Raw genomic sequence first — 16,247 nt, forward strand, 5'->3', positions numbered from 1 at the left:
TCGTGGCTTGTAGGACTTTTTTTTTTCCATTTTCGTATCACATGGAACACACGAAATTTCCGTGAGGCAGAAAACACACATGTAAATAATTCCATCTGTGGCTTCCACTGCCGATTACCAGCATGAGATGGGACCACTGCGACATTATATAAAACTCTTTTGTTAAAACTTATTCAATTAACCAACCAACACTACTACTTGTTACAAATAACGCTTTATCGATATATATAACAGTTTGATTAATTTTATTAAACCTGGTTGGATAATAAAGGGTTGATTTTCTCACAAGACAAGAGGGTTGAGTCTGGTTTCATGGCATTAAATTTAAAACTCTTGGACCCTACAATCCCATAGGCCATGGATTCAACATTATTGAGTAAAAAAAATTAGTGAAGTTATCGTATTGCTTAGAACTTAGAAGCGTCTAAATGCTAATTAAAAAAAAAAAGGAATAATAGTAGGCGCAGGTGATGAAAATCATAGAGAGGGGTAACCGCAGAACGTGCAACAAACAAACAGATACCAAATAATATAACTCAACTTTCCAGAAATAAAAAAAAGTTGAATAATAAGAATAACTCACCTTCATGATTGAATAATTAATTATTAGATGACATGTAACATATAAAAACAAAAATAATGCAGAGAGAGAGAGAGGAGAGTACGGATAGAGATGCTCACCAGGGGACCCGCACCATCCTCTCTGGGCCCCACACGGTCTTCACACTGAAAAAAAAAGGTAAAATCATTCACTCTCCAAAACCGCAAACCACACACTTAACACACAATCCAATTACGAAATACGAAACATACCATCAACGATTCAACATCATCGTCCTCGTCCTCGTTCTCGTTCTCATCCTCCACGTGAATCCAAGCGAATACCAATCCTCTCTTTCTCTCTCTCTCTCTCTCATACCAGATTAATTTCTGTTCATTCGTTCATGGCGAGCAACGGAGCAAAGTCGACCACGCGCACGCGCGTGGGGAAGTACGAACTCGGTAAGACTCTGGGCGAGGGCAGTTTCGGAAAGGTGAAGTTCGCCAAGGACGTCACCTCCGGCGCTTTCGTCGCCATCAAAATCCTCGATCGCGACCAAGTTCTTCGTCACAAAATGGTCGAGCAGGTAAACACCAATAAAATAGCGCACCGCAACTTAAATGAATCTCCATTCTCCGATTCTCCTCGCCGCTTCTCTTTACACCGCATTGCATGTCGCTGATTGGTTGATTCGAGCTTGATTGTGTTGATTTTGAGATTTCTCCACCGTATTTAGGTTGTGTTCGAATCAAATCTGCATGTGTTTGTTCATTTAATTACTGTTACTCGATTAATAATATTGTATATTGGGAGTCTCCACTTATTTTTATTTAATGGGAAGAATACTTTTTTTAATCATAGAAATGCCAATGGACGATTATGCCGAAAAGTAAAAACTAGGTTTTATTTGAATTAATATATTAATTTTAAGATATCAGCTGATTATTATACAGACCTGGAAGTTATACCAAGCCATATAGGAGCTATGTTGTTTATTGTCCTTTTATTTTATTTATTATTTATCGATAACTGGGTTGGTATTCTATTTCTATGCTTGTTGATTTTGGTTATGTCCACGAATAAGGATCGCCATTGGCTTCGTATCTTGGTTGGTTAAGAAATTATGCAAGCAAGGATATCTGATTGCTTGGTTATTGTATTAATTGGCAGATTAAGAGGGAGATATCTACGATGAAGCTGATCAAACACCCAAATGTTCTTAAACTTATTGAGGTACGTACCATTTGCAGGCATTTTTAATCAGTCAATCACTTGCTCGTTATATTTATAGTTTTTTTTTTTGTTTTTTTTTTTTTAATGCCCCAGTTATTGTGGATTTCTTCTATAAGTAGTGAAAAAGTTCAACCTTTGTTTGTGGATCAATAAGGCTCTTATGTGCTTATACTTCTTTATATACAGGTTATGGCAAGCAAAACGAAGATTTACATTGTTCTTGAGTTTGTGGACGGCGGCGAGCTCTTTGATAAGATAGTGAGTTTATTCTTGATCTGTATATATCGTATTTGGCTTTAACTTGAGATTTTTCCAAGCTACTTGTATTAGTGGCTGTTGTGGACATTTATGATCTCGAACTGATGTCGATAAATGGTTAGGCCCGACATGGGAGGCTGAAGGAGGAAGAAGCCAGAAGTTACTTCCAGCAACTAATTAATGCCGTTGATTACTGTCACAGCAGAGGCGTTTTTCACAGAGATTTGAAGGTTTGCCGAATGTTAATAGATTAATCGAGCTATAAGGGCATAAATCTTATGCTTATTATGTATCAAATTGCATGTGCTGAGTATGTAATTAATTAATTAATTATTGCAGCCAGAGAATCTTCTCTTAGATTCGCAAGGAGTGCTCAAAGTTTCGGATTTTGGGTTGAGTGCAATTTCACAGCAAGTCAAGGTGAGTGAATTTGCACATTTTCCATCGTTTGTTACCCGGGTTTTTCCAAGAAGTCGAAACTTTGAAAGAATATGAAAACGGTGAGAAAAAGTTGACTGAAAATCAAAATTCTTAATTGTCTTTGGAATAAATGATGGGAAGAAAATCGATTGGGTGTTATCGTTCCATTCTTCTACAAAATAGGGAAAATGAAGCCTCACAGTCAAATTTATGTCTTAATTATGCAAAAGGAAAATGAAATCCATGTCTTAATTATAAATTCTTTTTAGAATCTATATTCAACTTTTTCTCCCATGCAAATTTTCCCCTCAAAACAAAGCAAAGAGAATTGTGATTATAAAGATATCTTATATTCAAATTCCTTTTTTCCCTCCTCGCATTTTCGAAGTTCAAAAAAGATATGTGATTATAAAGAGGATATCTTATAAAACTCTCACACTTGCAGGGGGATGGACTGCTTCATACTGCATGTGGGACCCCAAATTATGTTGCCCCCGAGGTATATTACACGGCATTGCTTTAAAATATGGCATATCGATTTTTTTCTCATACGGGATAGTCTTGCAGGTACTGACCAGCAAAGGTTACGATGGTACAGCGACTGATGTTTGGTCTTGTGGAGTCATTCTCTTCGTTCTCATGGCTGGTTACTTGCCTTTTGATGAAGAAAACCTGATGGCTTTATACAGAAAAGTACGTACTCAAAACGATTCATCATCATCATCTTCTATGATATATGGATTACTAATAGAAAGGGTGTTCCTAAACTCAGATTTGCAAAGCGGAATTCACATGCCCTCCGTGGTTTTCAGCTGCTGCGAAGAAATTCATCAAGCGTATTCTTGATCCGAACCCTCTTACAGTGAGTTTCAATTTTTTTTTTTACTTGAAGCTTAAGTCACAATTACTAACGGGATTACCTAACCTTTTTTTTTTTTACCCCTTGTTGGGTATTGCCATAATATAATACTAATCAAATTATTTTACTGTTTTCCCAGAGAATGACGATTCCTCAAATCTTGGAAGATGATTGGTTCAAGAAAGACTACAAGGCGGCGCGGTTTGCCGTGGAAGAGGACGTAAACCTTGATGACGTAGACGCTGTTTTCAACGACTCAAAGGTAGCAGTTTTATGTTGGTATATCTTTTTTTTTTCTCTTGACCGAGATTACTAACTCTTGTATAGCTTTCTCGTAACAAACAATCCAGTCTGCTGATATATTGTTGTTCAAAACAAAGCTATTCTTTATCCACGGGCTTGTTAATTTTTGCAGGATTGCTTGGTAACAGAGAAGAAAGTGAAACCTGTATCGATGAACGCTTTTGAGCTCATCTCTAGGTCGCAGAGTTTCAATCTTGATAATCTCTTTGAAAAGCAGCCGGTAGGTACAACAACATCTGTAAAGTGTTTTCCATCAAAATCTGTTTTTAAATGATCGTAGCCGTAATTTGCATTGTAAAGTAGCCAATTTCGTTGAGTTTCTAATATGGTTACATATATGGAATTGAATATTTGAGGGACAGGGACTTGTAAAGAGAGAGACGCGATTCACTTCTCAGCGCCCGGCCAACGAAATCATGAGCAAAATCGAGGAAGCTGCAAAGCCTTTGGGCTTCAATGTTTGCAAGCAGAACTACAAGGTAATCCTTTTTGAGATTGTTTTATTTTTTACATGACTTGTGTCATACAAGAAAACTAACCGGAAATCTTCCAAATTTGAAATGATATGCAGATGAAGTTGCAAGGTGATAAAACTGGAAGGAAGGGTCATCTCTCTGTAGCTACTGAGGTATGCAATGTTACCGAAAATTCTCAACAAGGCCTGAATGAACTAGTGGCCCCAAATTTCTGAAACGACATATGAAAATGAGTGTGATTGATTAATCTGCGTTCAACAACTTCAGGTATTCGAGGTGGCACCTTCCTTGCACATGGTGGAGCTTCGGAAAACCGGCGGTGACACTCTCGAGTTTCACAAGGTAGGTCTAGAATAGAAACACCATTGGTTTTGGAAAAAGAACATCTACTTTTCAATCACTTGCCTTTGTTACATCATGTAATGCAAGTGAACCGAAAAAGAAAAAAGGAAAAAAGAAAGTTGTTGTACTATATATACACTTAGTTCATTTCCTCTTCAAGGTCAACTTTTGGTTCTCTGTTGACCTTCTCTTCCACGTTGTTGCAGTTCTATAAGAGTTTCTCAACTGGCCTAAAAGATGTGATGTGGAAGCCTGAACAAAATTCCGAGGAAGTGCAGGTATAATCTCTCTCTCTCTCTCTCTCTCTCTCTCTGCGTATTTATTATCTTTATTATGATTTAATATTTCGTTGCTATTCATCTAGGTGATATCAAGAGTGTAAAATCGTTTGGTGGTTAGCTAGCTGATGGATAAATTTGAAAGAGATTCAATTGCCAAAATCCGATATAAGAGATGGGAACGCAAAGGAGCAAGTCAATTTGTATAGTTAGTTAGATTTCGGTTGGTCCTTGAAAAGTCCTCAATAGCGGCCATTTGCTTCTCCTCCCCTTGAAAATGCTGCTTCATAAATGAACTCGACTCAAATTCAGCAGTATAATCTTTTTTATTATTTATTTGTATACTCCGAAAAAGAACAACAAAATTGCAGGGACTTGTTTACGTGGCTCCGCAATGGGGGAGTATTATTTATTTTTTATTTATTTATTTTTATCTTTTCATTGTGATTTGTAATAGTAATTAGATTCTTTAGTGAAATTTTGGTCGTTATTATATATATATAGCTCTTGAGGCTTTCAATTAGAAAATGGGCAAAATCCTCAGGAGTACAAACATCCAAAACAAAGAAAGAATACGATCTTAAGATAAGTATTAGGATAAATACAATGATTCAAGACTAAAATATGATTGACGGAATAAAAGATTGACCACTAATGTTACATCATATAACTAATGAATAAAAGATTGACCAACTAATGTCACGTTATATATGTGAACTAATGAATAAAAATTGATCACTAATTTTTGAGCAATTCAATAGCTCTTTCCTTACGTGATTAATGAATGAACCAAAACACTCGAGCACCATCAATCGTGAAGAAAGAACTTCAATCAATGTATTGTCAAAAGACCAACAAATATCTCCAATTACAAACTCGAAAGATAAACACAAAAATCACCATAGAAATGTGAACATAACATCATAACCTACACAAGCTACAAACACCTACACAAGTTACAAACGGCATATGATATATGCTCGACCCAAAAGTCCCTTATCCCGCGCTATGGTTTAACATTATATCCAATGTCTCAAAAAATTATCTCACCAACTACAAATATGTGTATGTGTAGTGTGGAAGTTATTGTCGCTTTTATTATTTAATTTATTATTGTTATTTAATTCATTTTCTTATTGTTTCCTGAATTAGCTAAGAATAAGTCAGAAGTAAGTTAGAGATATTTTCCTTTATTTTTTGGTGATTTCCGTGTATAGAGGAAGAGGTTGTAACAGATATAGTTTTGATCGACTATATCTATGATCTGTATCAATCACTTTGAATAATAAGAAGAATTCCTTCTCTACTCAAATTCTTCATGGTATCAGAGCGAACCTTTTTCACTAAAATCCCATCATCATCATGACCAAATACGGTGTGGCCTCTCAAACTTCAGCCAGTGAAATCTCTTCGTCCACCACCGAATCTTCCGCCCCAAATCCTCAGATGAACGATGGATCTCATACGACAATCACTGGCCATCGTCTCAATGGTCACAACTATCTTCATTGGTCTCAATCCGTTCTGATGTTCATCTGTGGAAAAGGAAAAGAAGATTATCTCACTGGCGAGATTACAGCTCCAGAGAAAAGTAATCCCACATATCGTACATGGAAGATCGAAAATCACCTTGTCATGTCGTGGCTGATAAATTCCATGAACAATGATATTGGTGAAAATTTCCTTCTCTATGGAACGGCAAAGGAGATATGGGATGCTGCCAAGGAGACATACTCTAGCTCAGAAAACATCTCTGAACTTTTCCAAGTCGAGGCTCAACTACATGACCTTCGTCAAGGAAATCTATCGGTAACTCAATACTTCAATTCCCTTTCTCGATGCTGGCAACAACTTGACATGTTTGAAGTATTCTCATGGAAATGCAAAGAAGACGGTGCTACCTTTAAAAAGGTTATCGAGCAGAAACGCAAATATTCAAGTTTCTACTGGGACTCAATCAAGACCTGGATGAAGTCAGAGGAAGGCTTATGGGAGTGAAGCCGTTTCCAAGCACCAGAGAAGCTTTCTCAGCGGTGAGACATGAAGAAAGCAGGCGGAAAGTCATGATGGGACCGCAGATGGAACCGGTAGAAGAAGGCTCAGCTCTGGCAGCTCGCGGCCATCAACAAAACTACGACAACAAGCGCAAAGGAAGACCTTGGTGTGACCACTGCAGAAAGCCAGGCCATCTCAGAGAAACATGCTGGAAAATACACGGTAAACCAGCTGACTGGAAGCCTCGAAACTCAGAAGATCAAGCCAATGTCCACCACGCCAATTCAGCCCCATTCACCAAAGAGCAGATTGAGATGCTTCAACAACTCTTCAACCAGCAAGCTCAGACATCAGCCACAGCCTGCACACCTGGAAGATCCATGTCAAGGCCCTGGCTCATTGACTCGGGAGCAACTGATCACATGACAGCAGATAAAGCTCAATTCAGCACCTACAAGCCTAGTAGCAGTAACGCCTTGGTCAAAGTCGCCGACGGGTCTCTCATAAAAGTCAAGGGAACAGGTTCCATAATTCTCACCAAAGATATCACACTTCGATCAGTGCTACATGTCCCTACTCTTGAGTGCAACCGCATTTCAGTCAGAAAAATAACTCGTGATCTACATTGTAAAGCCATATTCTTACCTGATTCATGTGTTTTTCAGGGACTGAATTCGAAGAAGATGATTGGCAGTGCTAGAGAATGCTTGGGACTGTATATTCTCAATCAAGACCATCAGACAAACCCTAAGTGTTTAGTTTCCAGTTTTCAGTCTTTAAATTCCAATAAAGATGATGATATGATTCTGTGGCATTTTCGATTAGGTCATCTGAACTTTATGTATCTCCAAAAGATGTTTCCAAGCCTTTTTATCAATAAAAATCCCAATTCTTTCAGTTGTGAAATATGTCAATTAGCCAAACACACTCGCAGCACCTACACACAGTTAAAATACAAACCATCCAAACCATTCACCCTTATCCATAGTGATGTATGGGGACCATCTCGGATTAAAAACATATCTGGTTCTAGGTGGTTTGTATCCTTCATCGATGATCACACAAGAATAACCTGGCTATTTCTCATGAAAGAAAAATCAGAAGTGGAAAATATCTTCAAACAATTCAATTCAATGATCCAAACACAATTTCAAACCAAAGTTCAGATCCTAAAAACAGACAATGCATTAGAATACTTCAAGTCCACCTTAGGGTCATATCTCAGTAATCAAGGCATTGTCCACATTAGTTCGTGTGCTCACACTCCACAACAAAATGGAGTTGCTGAAAGAAAAAATAGACATTTATTGGAAGTAGCCCGCTCACTAATGTTCTCGTCAAATCTTCCTAAACACTTCTGGGGAGATGCCATCCTCACTTCGACCTATCTCATCAATAGAATACCATCTAGGGTCCTGAAATTCCAAAGTCCACACCAAGTCCTAGCACAACACTTCCCGCATAGTACCCTTCTATCCTCTCCTATCCCTTTAAAATGCTTTGGCTGCACTACCTTTGTCCATATTCCAAAACAATTCAGAGGTAAATTAGATCCACAATCCATCAAATGTGTCTTTTTGGGTTATTCTTCAAATCAAAAGGGATATAAATGCTATTCTTCGGTCACTAAGAGAGTATATAACTCGATGGATGTCACCTTCTTTGAATCTCAACCCTATTACCACTCTGAGATTCAGGGGGAGATACAACGAGAATCTCAAATGTGGCAAAACATCATCTCAAACGACTCAGATATACCTCACGACACGCCACCTCCTATGTCCAGTGCTCTTATGTCCAGTGAACCAGAAATCTCTCTACCCAGTCAAGTAGAAACCATTGATCAACACTCTGATGGATATACAGAACCAACTTCTCCTGCACTTCAACCAACATGTTCGAACTCAGATCCCACTGACAAAAACACAGGTATGGATAATGCTTCACGTGAGATTACTATTTCTGATGATATTAATCTTCCTATTGCCCAAAGGAAAGGAACTAGATCATGCACTCATCATCCCTGGTCTAAGCATTTGTCATACAACAGACTCTCACAGTTTTACCGAGCGTTCATCACTGCGCTTGACAACACGCAGATCCCGATAAATGTCAGCGAGGCTCTTAAACACCCAGGATGGACAAAAGCTGTGAATGAAGAGATAATGGCCCTTGAGAAGAACCATACATGGAGGATCACTGAACTTCCACCGGAGAAGAAGGCAGTAGGCTGCAGATGGATATTCACAGTGAAGCATAAAGCTGATGGGAGCATAGAAAGGCTAAAAGCTAGACTCGTGGCGAAAGGATACACTCAATCATACGGGATTGACTATCAAGAGACATTTGCTCCCGTGGCTAAGCTCAACACAGTAAGAATCCTTATCTCACTTGCTGTAAATTGTGACTGGGATTTACATCAGCTAGACGTGAAAAATGCATTCTTGAATGGTGATCTTGAGGAAGAAGTATATATGGAAATCCCTCCAGGCTTTGAGACAAGTCAGAACTCCAACAAAGTGTGCAGGCTACAAAAGGCGCTCTATGGGCTAAAGCAATCTCCTCGCGCCTGGTTCGGAAGGTTCAACAAGTTCATTGTGCAACTCGGCTACAAACAATGTCAATCGGATCACACCATGTTCGTAAAGTTCAGCTCCAATGGAAAAATCGCAATCCTGATAGTTTATGTTGATGACATAATTCTAACAGGAAATGATAAAGAAGGGTTAGCTGAATTGAAGGGACATCTCGCTACGGAGTTCGAGATCAAAGACCTAGGGCCTCTCAAATATTTCCTAGGCATGGAAATCGCACGCTCAAAGAAAGGGATAGTGATATCACAAAGAAAATATGTGATGGATCTGTTATCTGAGACCGGAATGACTGGATGTAAACCGGCAGACACTCCAATGGATGCATACAACAAGCTTGGTACTGCTACAGATAGTGCACCTGTGGACAGGGGGAGATATCAACGGCTTGTAGGTCGCCTCATCTATCTCGCACATACTCGACCGGATATTGGATTCTCAGTGAGTGTTGTGAGTCAGCACATGAACAACCCAACTGAGGAACACATGGAGGCAGTGATGCGAATACTCAGGTATTTAAAAATGAAGCCTGGGAATGGACTCTTATTCAGAAAAAGTGACAGCAGACACCTTGAGTTATACACCGATGCAGATTGGGGATGAGATGTCTCAAATAGAAGATCAACTTCAGGGTATTGCTCTTATGTCTGGGGCAATCTGGTGACTTGGAGGAGTAAGAAACAATCTGTAGTTGCAAGGAGCAGCGCTGAGGCAGAGTTCAGGTCATTGTCACACGGCATCTGTGAAGGAATGTGGATTCAACGAGTCCTCACTGAACTAGGAATGGCAAACTCAAAGTCCATCAGGTTATACTGTGATAATCAAGCTGCAATTAGCATCGCCAAAAATCCAGTTCACCACGATAGGACTAAACACATAGAGATTGATAGGCATTTTATTGCTGAAAAGATCGAGAGTTCAGTGGTTCAGATTATCTACACACCAACAAAACTCCAGACAGCAGATATACTCACTAAAGCCCTCCCAAGAGTAAACTTCGAAGATCTGAGCTGCAAGCTGGGAATGTACAACATGTACAGCCCAACTTGAGGGGGAGTGTGGAAGTTATTGTCGCTTTTATTATTTAATTTATTATTGTTATTTAATTCATTTTCTTATTGTTTCCTGAATTAGCTAAGAATAAGTCAGAAGTAAGTTAGAGATATTTTCCTTTATTTTTTGGTGATTTCCGTGTATAGAGGAAGAGGTTGTAACAGATATAGTTTTGATCGACTATATCTATGATATGTATCAATCACTTTGAATAATAAGAAGAATTCCTTCTCTACTCAAATTCTTCATGTAGATTTGATAAGCCATCGTAAAATGATTATGATTTGTATATTCATCCACTTTATAGACTGTTGACATGGTCTTATAAGAAATATAATTGAATTTGTGACACTTGTTTGGACATATGGAGATACGTTCACACTTAAGTCATCTGGAGGCGCTTATATTTCAAATATTTTTTTTCCATTCGGTACCCGTTTTTTTTAATGCGCCACAGGACAGCCATCGTAGACAACTGGATTTTTGGAAATGTGATTGCACATTTGTTTTGAGCACCACTAATATTAATAGGGCCACAATGTTCCCTGCTTGAAAATTTATTAGATTGGTTTCTGGTTAGCAAAATGCAGTTGGGATTCGGGAGTCACATTTTGTGACATCTTTTTCCCTTCCCCTTTAGTTTTAGACTTCAATTTTATAATTTGTAAAAGTCAAAAGTTATGCATCAATCTAGGATGTTGGGCCTACCACACTTTATCTTCGTCAAAATAATCTTCTCATGAAATAACTCGTTTCCGGCATATACTGAATGAACAAAATATTGATACCTATTATTATTATTTTTATTATTATGAAGTTTATGTAGGGAGCCAAAAATCATTGACTCCCAATCATACGTCGATCGAAAATCATTATTAACTAATCATACGATATAATTAGTTAGTCATTTCATCCATTACGTCATACATAAATTGATTGGGCGAGTTATAAGGCCCTCGGCCTAAGATCAACGATAAGAAATGGATAGCTCAGACAACACTTGTCAATGAGCAAGAAGAGCTTCCAAGCTCGGAACAAGAGAAAAGAAAGCTCCCAAAACAATTATAGCTTAGGATTAGACTCACAAATCTTCAAAGCGAGAAGAGTTAATTCATGACCGTTTGAAGGCCTGTAAATAGAAAAATCAACCTCTAAATGAGAATTTGGTGATAATCGAATGAGTCGAGTACTGAAAATAAAAATATTTTGTCTGTTCATTATGCATGAACCATTTCCCATTATTATTAGCTAGTTATAGTTTCCCTTCTATTCTTCAAACGAATTTACTATTTACTTCTTTATATTGGTATTTGTACATACCAAGTCTTTATGCCCGTCAACAATTTCCGATCTATTATTTATTCAATTCCATTTTTCCTATGATATATAGAGATGCAAGTTATGTTTAATTCAATCAATGAGCTTGACCTTGTTTAAAATATACTTTGGATGTAAACACTTTCTAGATAATGCTCGTGTACACGTTATAGAATTCCCATGCACACATTAAATAAGGAAATAAATAATCCATAATTAACTGGAATGCATACCGCCGAATTTACTATGCAATACTATTCTCTAGGGTTTGAAAAAAGAAATGACGGGTTTTTTATTTGAAAGAGAGTTAATTATCTGAGTTGATTGACTATAGTGTCAGACCGATGTTGATCTCTAAAATAATAAATAAATAAAAGTCCGAACAGAGAACTCGAGTACCGAACGAAAAGAGAAACATATTAGCCCACGTAATCGCCGCTACTACAAAACAAGAGGATTCTACGACGCTTAAAAACCGTTGTGGAATGATTCTACAACGTTTGTCAAACGTTGTAGAATCCTGCGTTGTAGAAACTTCTACAACGCTTAAATATCCGTTGTAGAATCCAAGGGGCTTCTACAACGCTTCAACATCCGTTGTAGAATCCAAGAGGTTTCTACAACGCTTAAATATCCGTTGTAGAATCCAACTTTCTACAACGGATATCTAAGCGTTGTGGAACCTCCTACAACGATATACATCAATTGTGAAATTTCTAAATAATTAAAAAATCCCCGGCGCGGCGACATATAATTTTCGCGGCGGCGAGATTTTTATACAACGGATATTATATCCGTTGTAGAATCAACTCGCCGCGGCGAATATTACACGTCGCCGCGGCGGGAATTTCGCCGCGGCGACGTCAAATCTTAGTCGCGGCGACATGATTCTACAACGGATAATTATGCATTGTAGGAAGGCGATGAATTTTTTTTAAAAAACTCGCCGCGGCGAAGAAAAAATCTCGCCGCGGCGAGACTAAGATTTCTAATTTGCCTGCTCTCGGTATCTTTTCTCGCCGCGGCGAATAATATTTCTCGCCGCAGCGACGAGTTTCTACAACGTCTTTGTTTAGTGTTGTAGAAACCACCCGCCGCGGCGAGAGATGAACTTCGCCGCGGCGGATTACATTTTTTTACAACGCTTTCACTGTGCGTTGTAGTAAGTTCTCGCCGCGGCATAAAACACATGGCGCCGCGGCGTGGATTCTACAACGGATTGTTAAAGCGTTGTGGGAAATCTGAAACACCGGGTTTCTACAACGCTTAACTATATGCGCAGTAGAATCTCCATGTTTCTACAACGCTTAATCATATGCGTTGTAGAAACTTGGTGTTTCTACAACGCTTATCCATAAGCGTTGTAGAAACACCAAGTTTCTACAACGCTTGTCATAAGCGTTGTAGAATCCTTAGTTTCTACAACGCTTGTCATAAGCGTTGTAGAAAGTAGGTTGTATAATCCAACATTTGTAGTAGTGCGCGATTATCAAAGAAGCTGAGGATTATATAAATATTAATCAAACAAATAGTTATTGTGACCAATGATCGCTAACCGTTACCGCTACCATACAGAGACTTCAATTTTGGGGGTAAACTGTTTACCGAAGAGTATTCAGACAAAAAAAAAGAATTCGGTACCGGTAGAAAATCGCTTAATGTAGAGGAAACCGGCAAAAAATATAAAAAACCGAGAAGTATTCAGACAAATATTTTGCAAAATTAAATTAATTTAATTATGACACGTATGACAAAATATAAAGCATAAAGTTCACCAACATAAAATTCAATATAAAGTACCATAAATTCAAACTTTGATTACAACACGTACAATAAAATATAAAACACAAAGTTCAAACCAAGATAAAATTCAACATAAAATACCATAAAATCAAACATTGATTACAACACGTACGACAAAATATAAAACACACTAATTAGTAATTAATTATACGTGGAGTGTCTTGAATGTCTCGTCACTCATGAATGAAGAATCGGTCGACGGCTTTGGCCAACCTCTTGACTCCGGAGTGCGATCTTCTTGGATCAGAGGATACCGAAGATCCATCGGGACCTTTGTCTTTTTCTTCGTCAAAGTCCCCTTGACTTTTTCGGAGTCCGGCTCGCATCGACTCACTCACACAAACTCTCACGTTCCTTCTTCTATTGAGAGCGTACGTAGAGTAACTCTCGCATTTCCTCATGCACTTCATGAGGAACCTTGTCGCACATCTTCACACTATTTATCTTGTCTATGTTCGCCAAGTGATTTTTCACACGAGTGATTCCACCACTGCCAATGATGTACCCGTGAAATTTGCATTTGCTTGCATTCGGTCGTCCTTCGAAGGGCTCGCAATACTCCAGTGTCGTGTCGGACACCATACTTCATCATCATAAATATCAAGTCATCATCATATTCATTTGAAATCAACATATTCATCATCATAATCATTAATTCATCAACATTCATAATCATAATCATCAATTCATCAACATATTCATAATCCTAAATATCAATTCATCATCATAATAATCTAAAATCAACATACTCATCATCAATCATCGTCATACTAGTCTAAAATCCACATATTCATCATGATAATCATCAATTCATCAACATAATCATAATCATCAATTCATCAACATAATCATAATCATCAATTCATCAACATATTCATCATCATAATCATCAATTCATCATCACACTCATCTCAATTCAACATATTCACCATTACAATCATCAATTCATCATCAAATTAGTTTTAGTTCAACATAATCTTGATCACAATCATCAATTCATCATCAAATTAATTTTAATTCAACATAATCACCATCACAATCATCAAATCATCCCCAAATTAATTTAAATTCAACATAATCATGACAATAATCATCAATTCATCATCAAATTAATCAATTCATCATCATATTCTAGGATTAAAACACAATTTTTTAAAAAAAATTGAAAAAATCTCCAAAACCTTAGATACGTACCTCTCGGAAACCTCGGAATCTTGACAAAACGAAGGCAGCGACGAACGGGATCCTCCGGGAACGCAGTCACTTTGCCGGAAATCGAGAGATGAGGGCGGGATTCGAGCAAACGACGGCTAGAGAAAACGGAAATCGGGCCAGGAGGGTTTCGTCAAAAAGTGAAGGGGAATGGTAGATTTCCCCAAAAACAAGCCCAAATCTTTTATATTTAAAAAGGAATCCGGTCCGGTTCGACCGGGTTCATGACACGGAAACAGTTTTTGCATGTACCCTCCCTGTCGACTCCGATTCGCCGGTTCCCATCCGGTTCCCCGCCGGTTTTCACCGAAAGTCGGACCTTGATTGTGACCACATATCTGTAGAAATAACCTTCCATGCTATGAAGCAGAGCGGTTCTTACACCGATTACCTTACGTAAAATACATGTGCGACAGACTGCAATCCTTAAAAACAAATTATTCAACTTAAAGTGTTACCATGATGTCTCCTAAATACGAAAATGACAAAAAAAAAAAAAGAAGTTATATCGCAATATCAAATACAGGTGTGTCATTTATAAATCAAACTGTCTTTAGGAATTTAAATATTATCATATTAATATTCGGTAACCCTTATTATGTCTAGAAACATAGTACGCTAAAATAAATATTCAAGTAAAACCTTATTTTAAATCGAAAATATTGAAATTATCCCCCAAGTTTTAATTCAAATCTACTTTCAATTATGTGTCTCTTATTTTATTAAACATAATTTTAGGTTTTAAAAAATATCCAATTCAGTAGACGGACGGTTAAGTTTGCATATTACAAAAAGTAACAGTAAAAATTAAACTAAATAGCTGACCCACAAAAATAGTCAGTCCATTTTTCTAATTTAACAAGATGACACCGATCCTTCATATGAGATGAATATAGAGGTGCTTACCTAGTTACTTTACCTGTTTTCTCTTTTCAATAGTACAAATCATAAAGTTGATACAGGTAATTAGTTGATAAATAGTATTTATTGAGGCCAATATCCACGTGTCAGCAAGCCATGGTTCCGTTTCACATATGTGTACAGTTACCCGTGTATTGCAAACGTGTCTTTAGGACAGTTTATAGACTGCCTCCTTTGACTTATTCATTTATTGTTCTTTGCTGGCTAGTCACCTACACTCACCGGCCAATCGTAACATTTAAAATTTATTTATTTTCGTCCCTAAAAACTCCCCCTAATCTCCTCCGGTTTTTTGTATTGGTGACCCACATTCCTCCTTTATTTAACAAACACATACATATGATTAATGATATATACAAAAACTTGCTACACGGAATGGGGAGATTCTACTACGAGAGAGAGATACTATACACCTGTCCGCATAAGAATGAAAAGTTTTCAAGACATCAAAACGACGGTGTGAAAGAAAAACGAGTAAAATATGGAACGGATATGGGCAATCATAAAAAGGAAATGAAAATTATGATCACACGAATTAACAAAGACTTGCTTGAAACTTGAAAGAAAGAGTATAAAAAGGACGAGTAAGTCCTTACCCCCGGAACTCATCAGTCATCAACCATACCATAACAAAACCTTTCCAAA

The 16,247-nt window shown here is 37.7% G+C and overlaps 1 protein-coding gene across 3 annotated transcripts; it reads left to right on the forward strand.

Annotated features, from left to right (window-relative positions):
• The first annotated feature begins 770 nt into the window (after positions 1-770).
• Positions 771-5,188, forward strand: CIPK9 (CBL-interacting protein kinase 9). Of its 3 annotated transcripts, none has more exons than XM_089611939.1 (15): positions 771-1,127; positions 1,712-1,774; positions 1,961-2,032; positions 2,155-2,262; positions 2,372-2,452; positions 2,898-2,951; positions 3,020-3,145; positions 3,225-3,314; positions 3,451-3,573; positions 3,727-3,834; positions 3,971-4,093; positions 4,186-4,242; positions 4,358-4,432; positions 4,639-4,710; positions 4,797-5,188. In XM_089611939.1, exons 1-15 carry the CDS (start codon positions 945-947, stop codon positions 4,812-4,814), a joined length of 1,353 nt encoding a protein of 450 aa, XP_089468065.1. In that variant the 5' UTR covers positions 771-944; the 3' UTR covers positions 4,815-5,188. The 3 variants fall into 3 exon arrangements, with proteins under 3 accessions (XP_089468065.1, XP_089468066.1, XP_089468067.1); XM_089611940.1 differs by having other exon boundaries at positions 3,977-4,093; XM_089611941.1 differs by lacking the exon at positions 4,797-5,188 and having other exon boundaries at positions 3,977-4,093; positions 4,639-4,716.
• Positions 5,189-16,247: the final 11,059 nt, after the last annotated feature.

Source organism: Urtica dioica, chromosome 4, assembly GCF_054948205.1.
Source record: "Urtica dioica subsp. dioica isolate 48M chromosome 4, U.dioica_male_clone48M_v1_H2, whole genome shotgun sequence".
Lineage (NCBI taxonomy): Eukaryota > Viridiplantae > Streptophyta > Magnoliopsida > Rosales > Urticaceae > Urtica > Urtica dioica.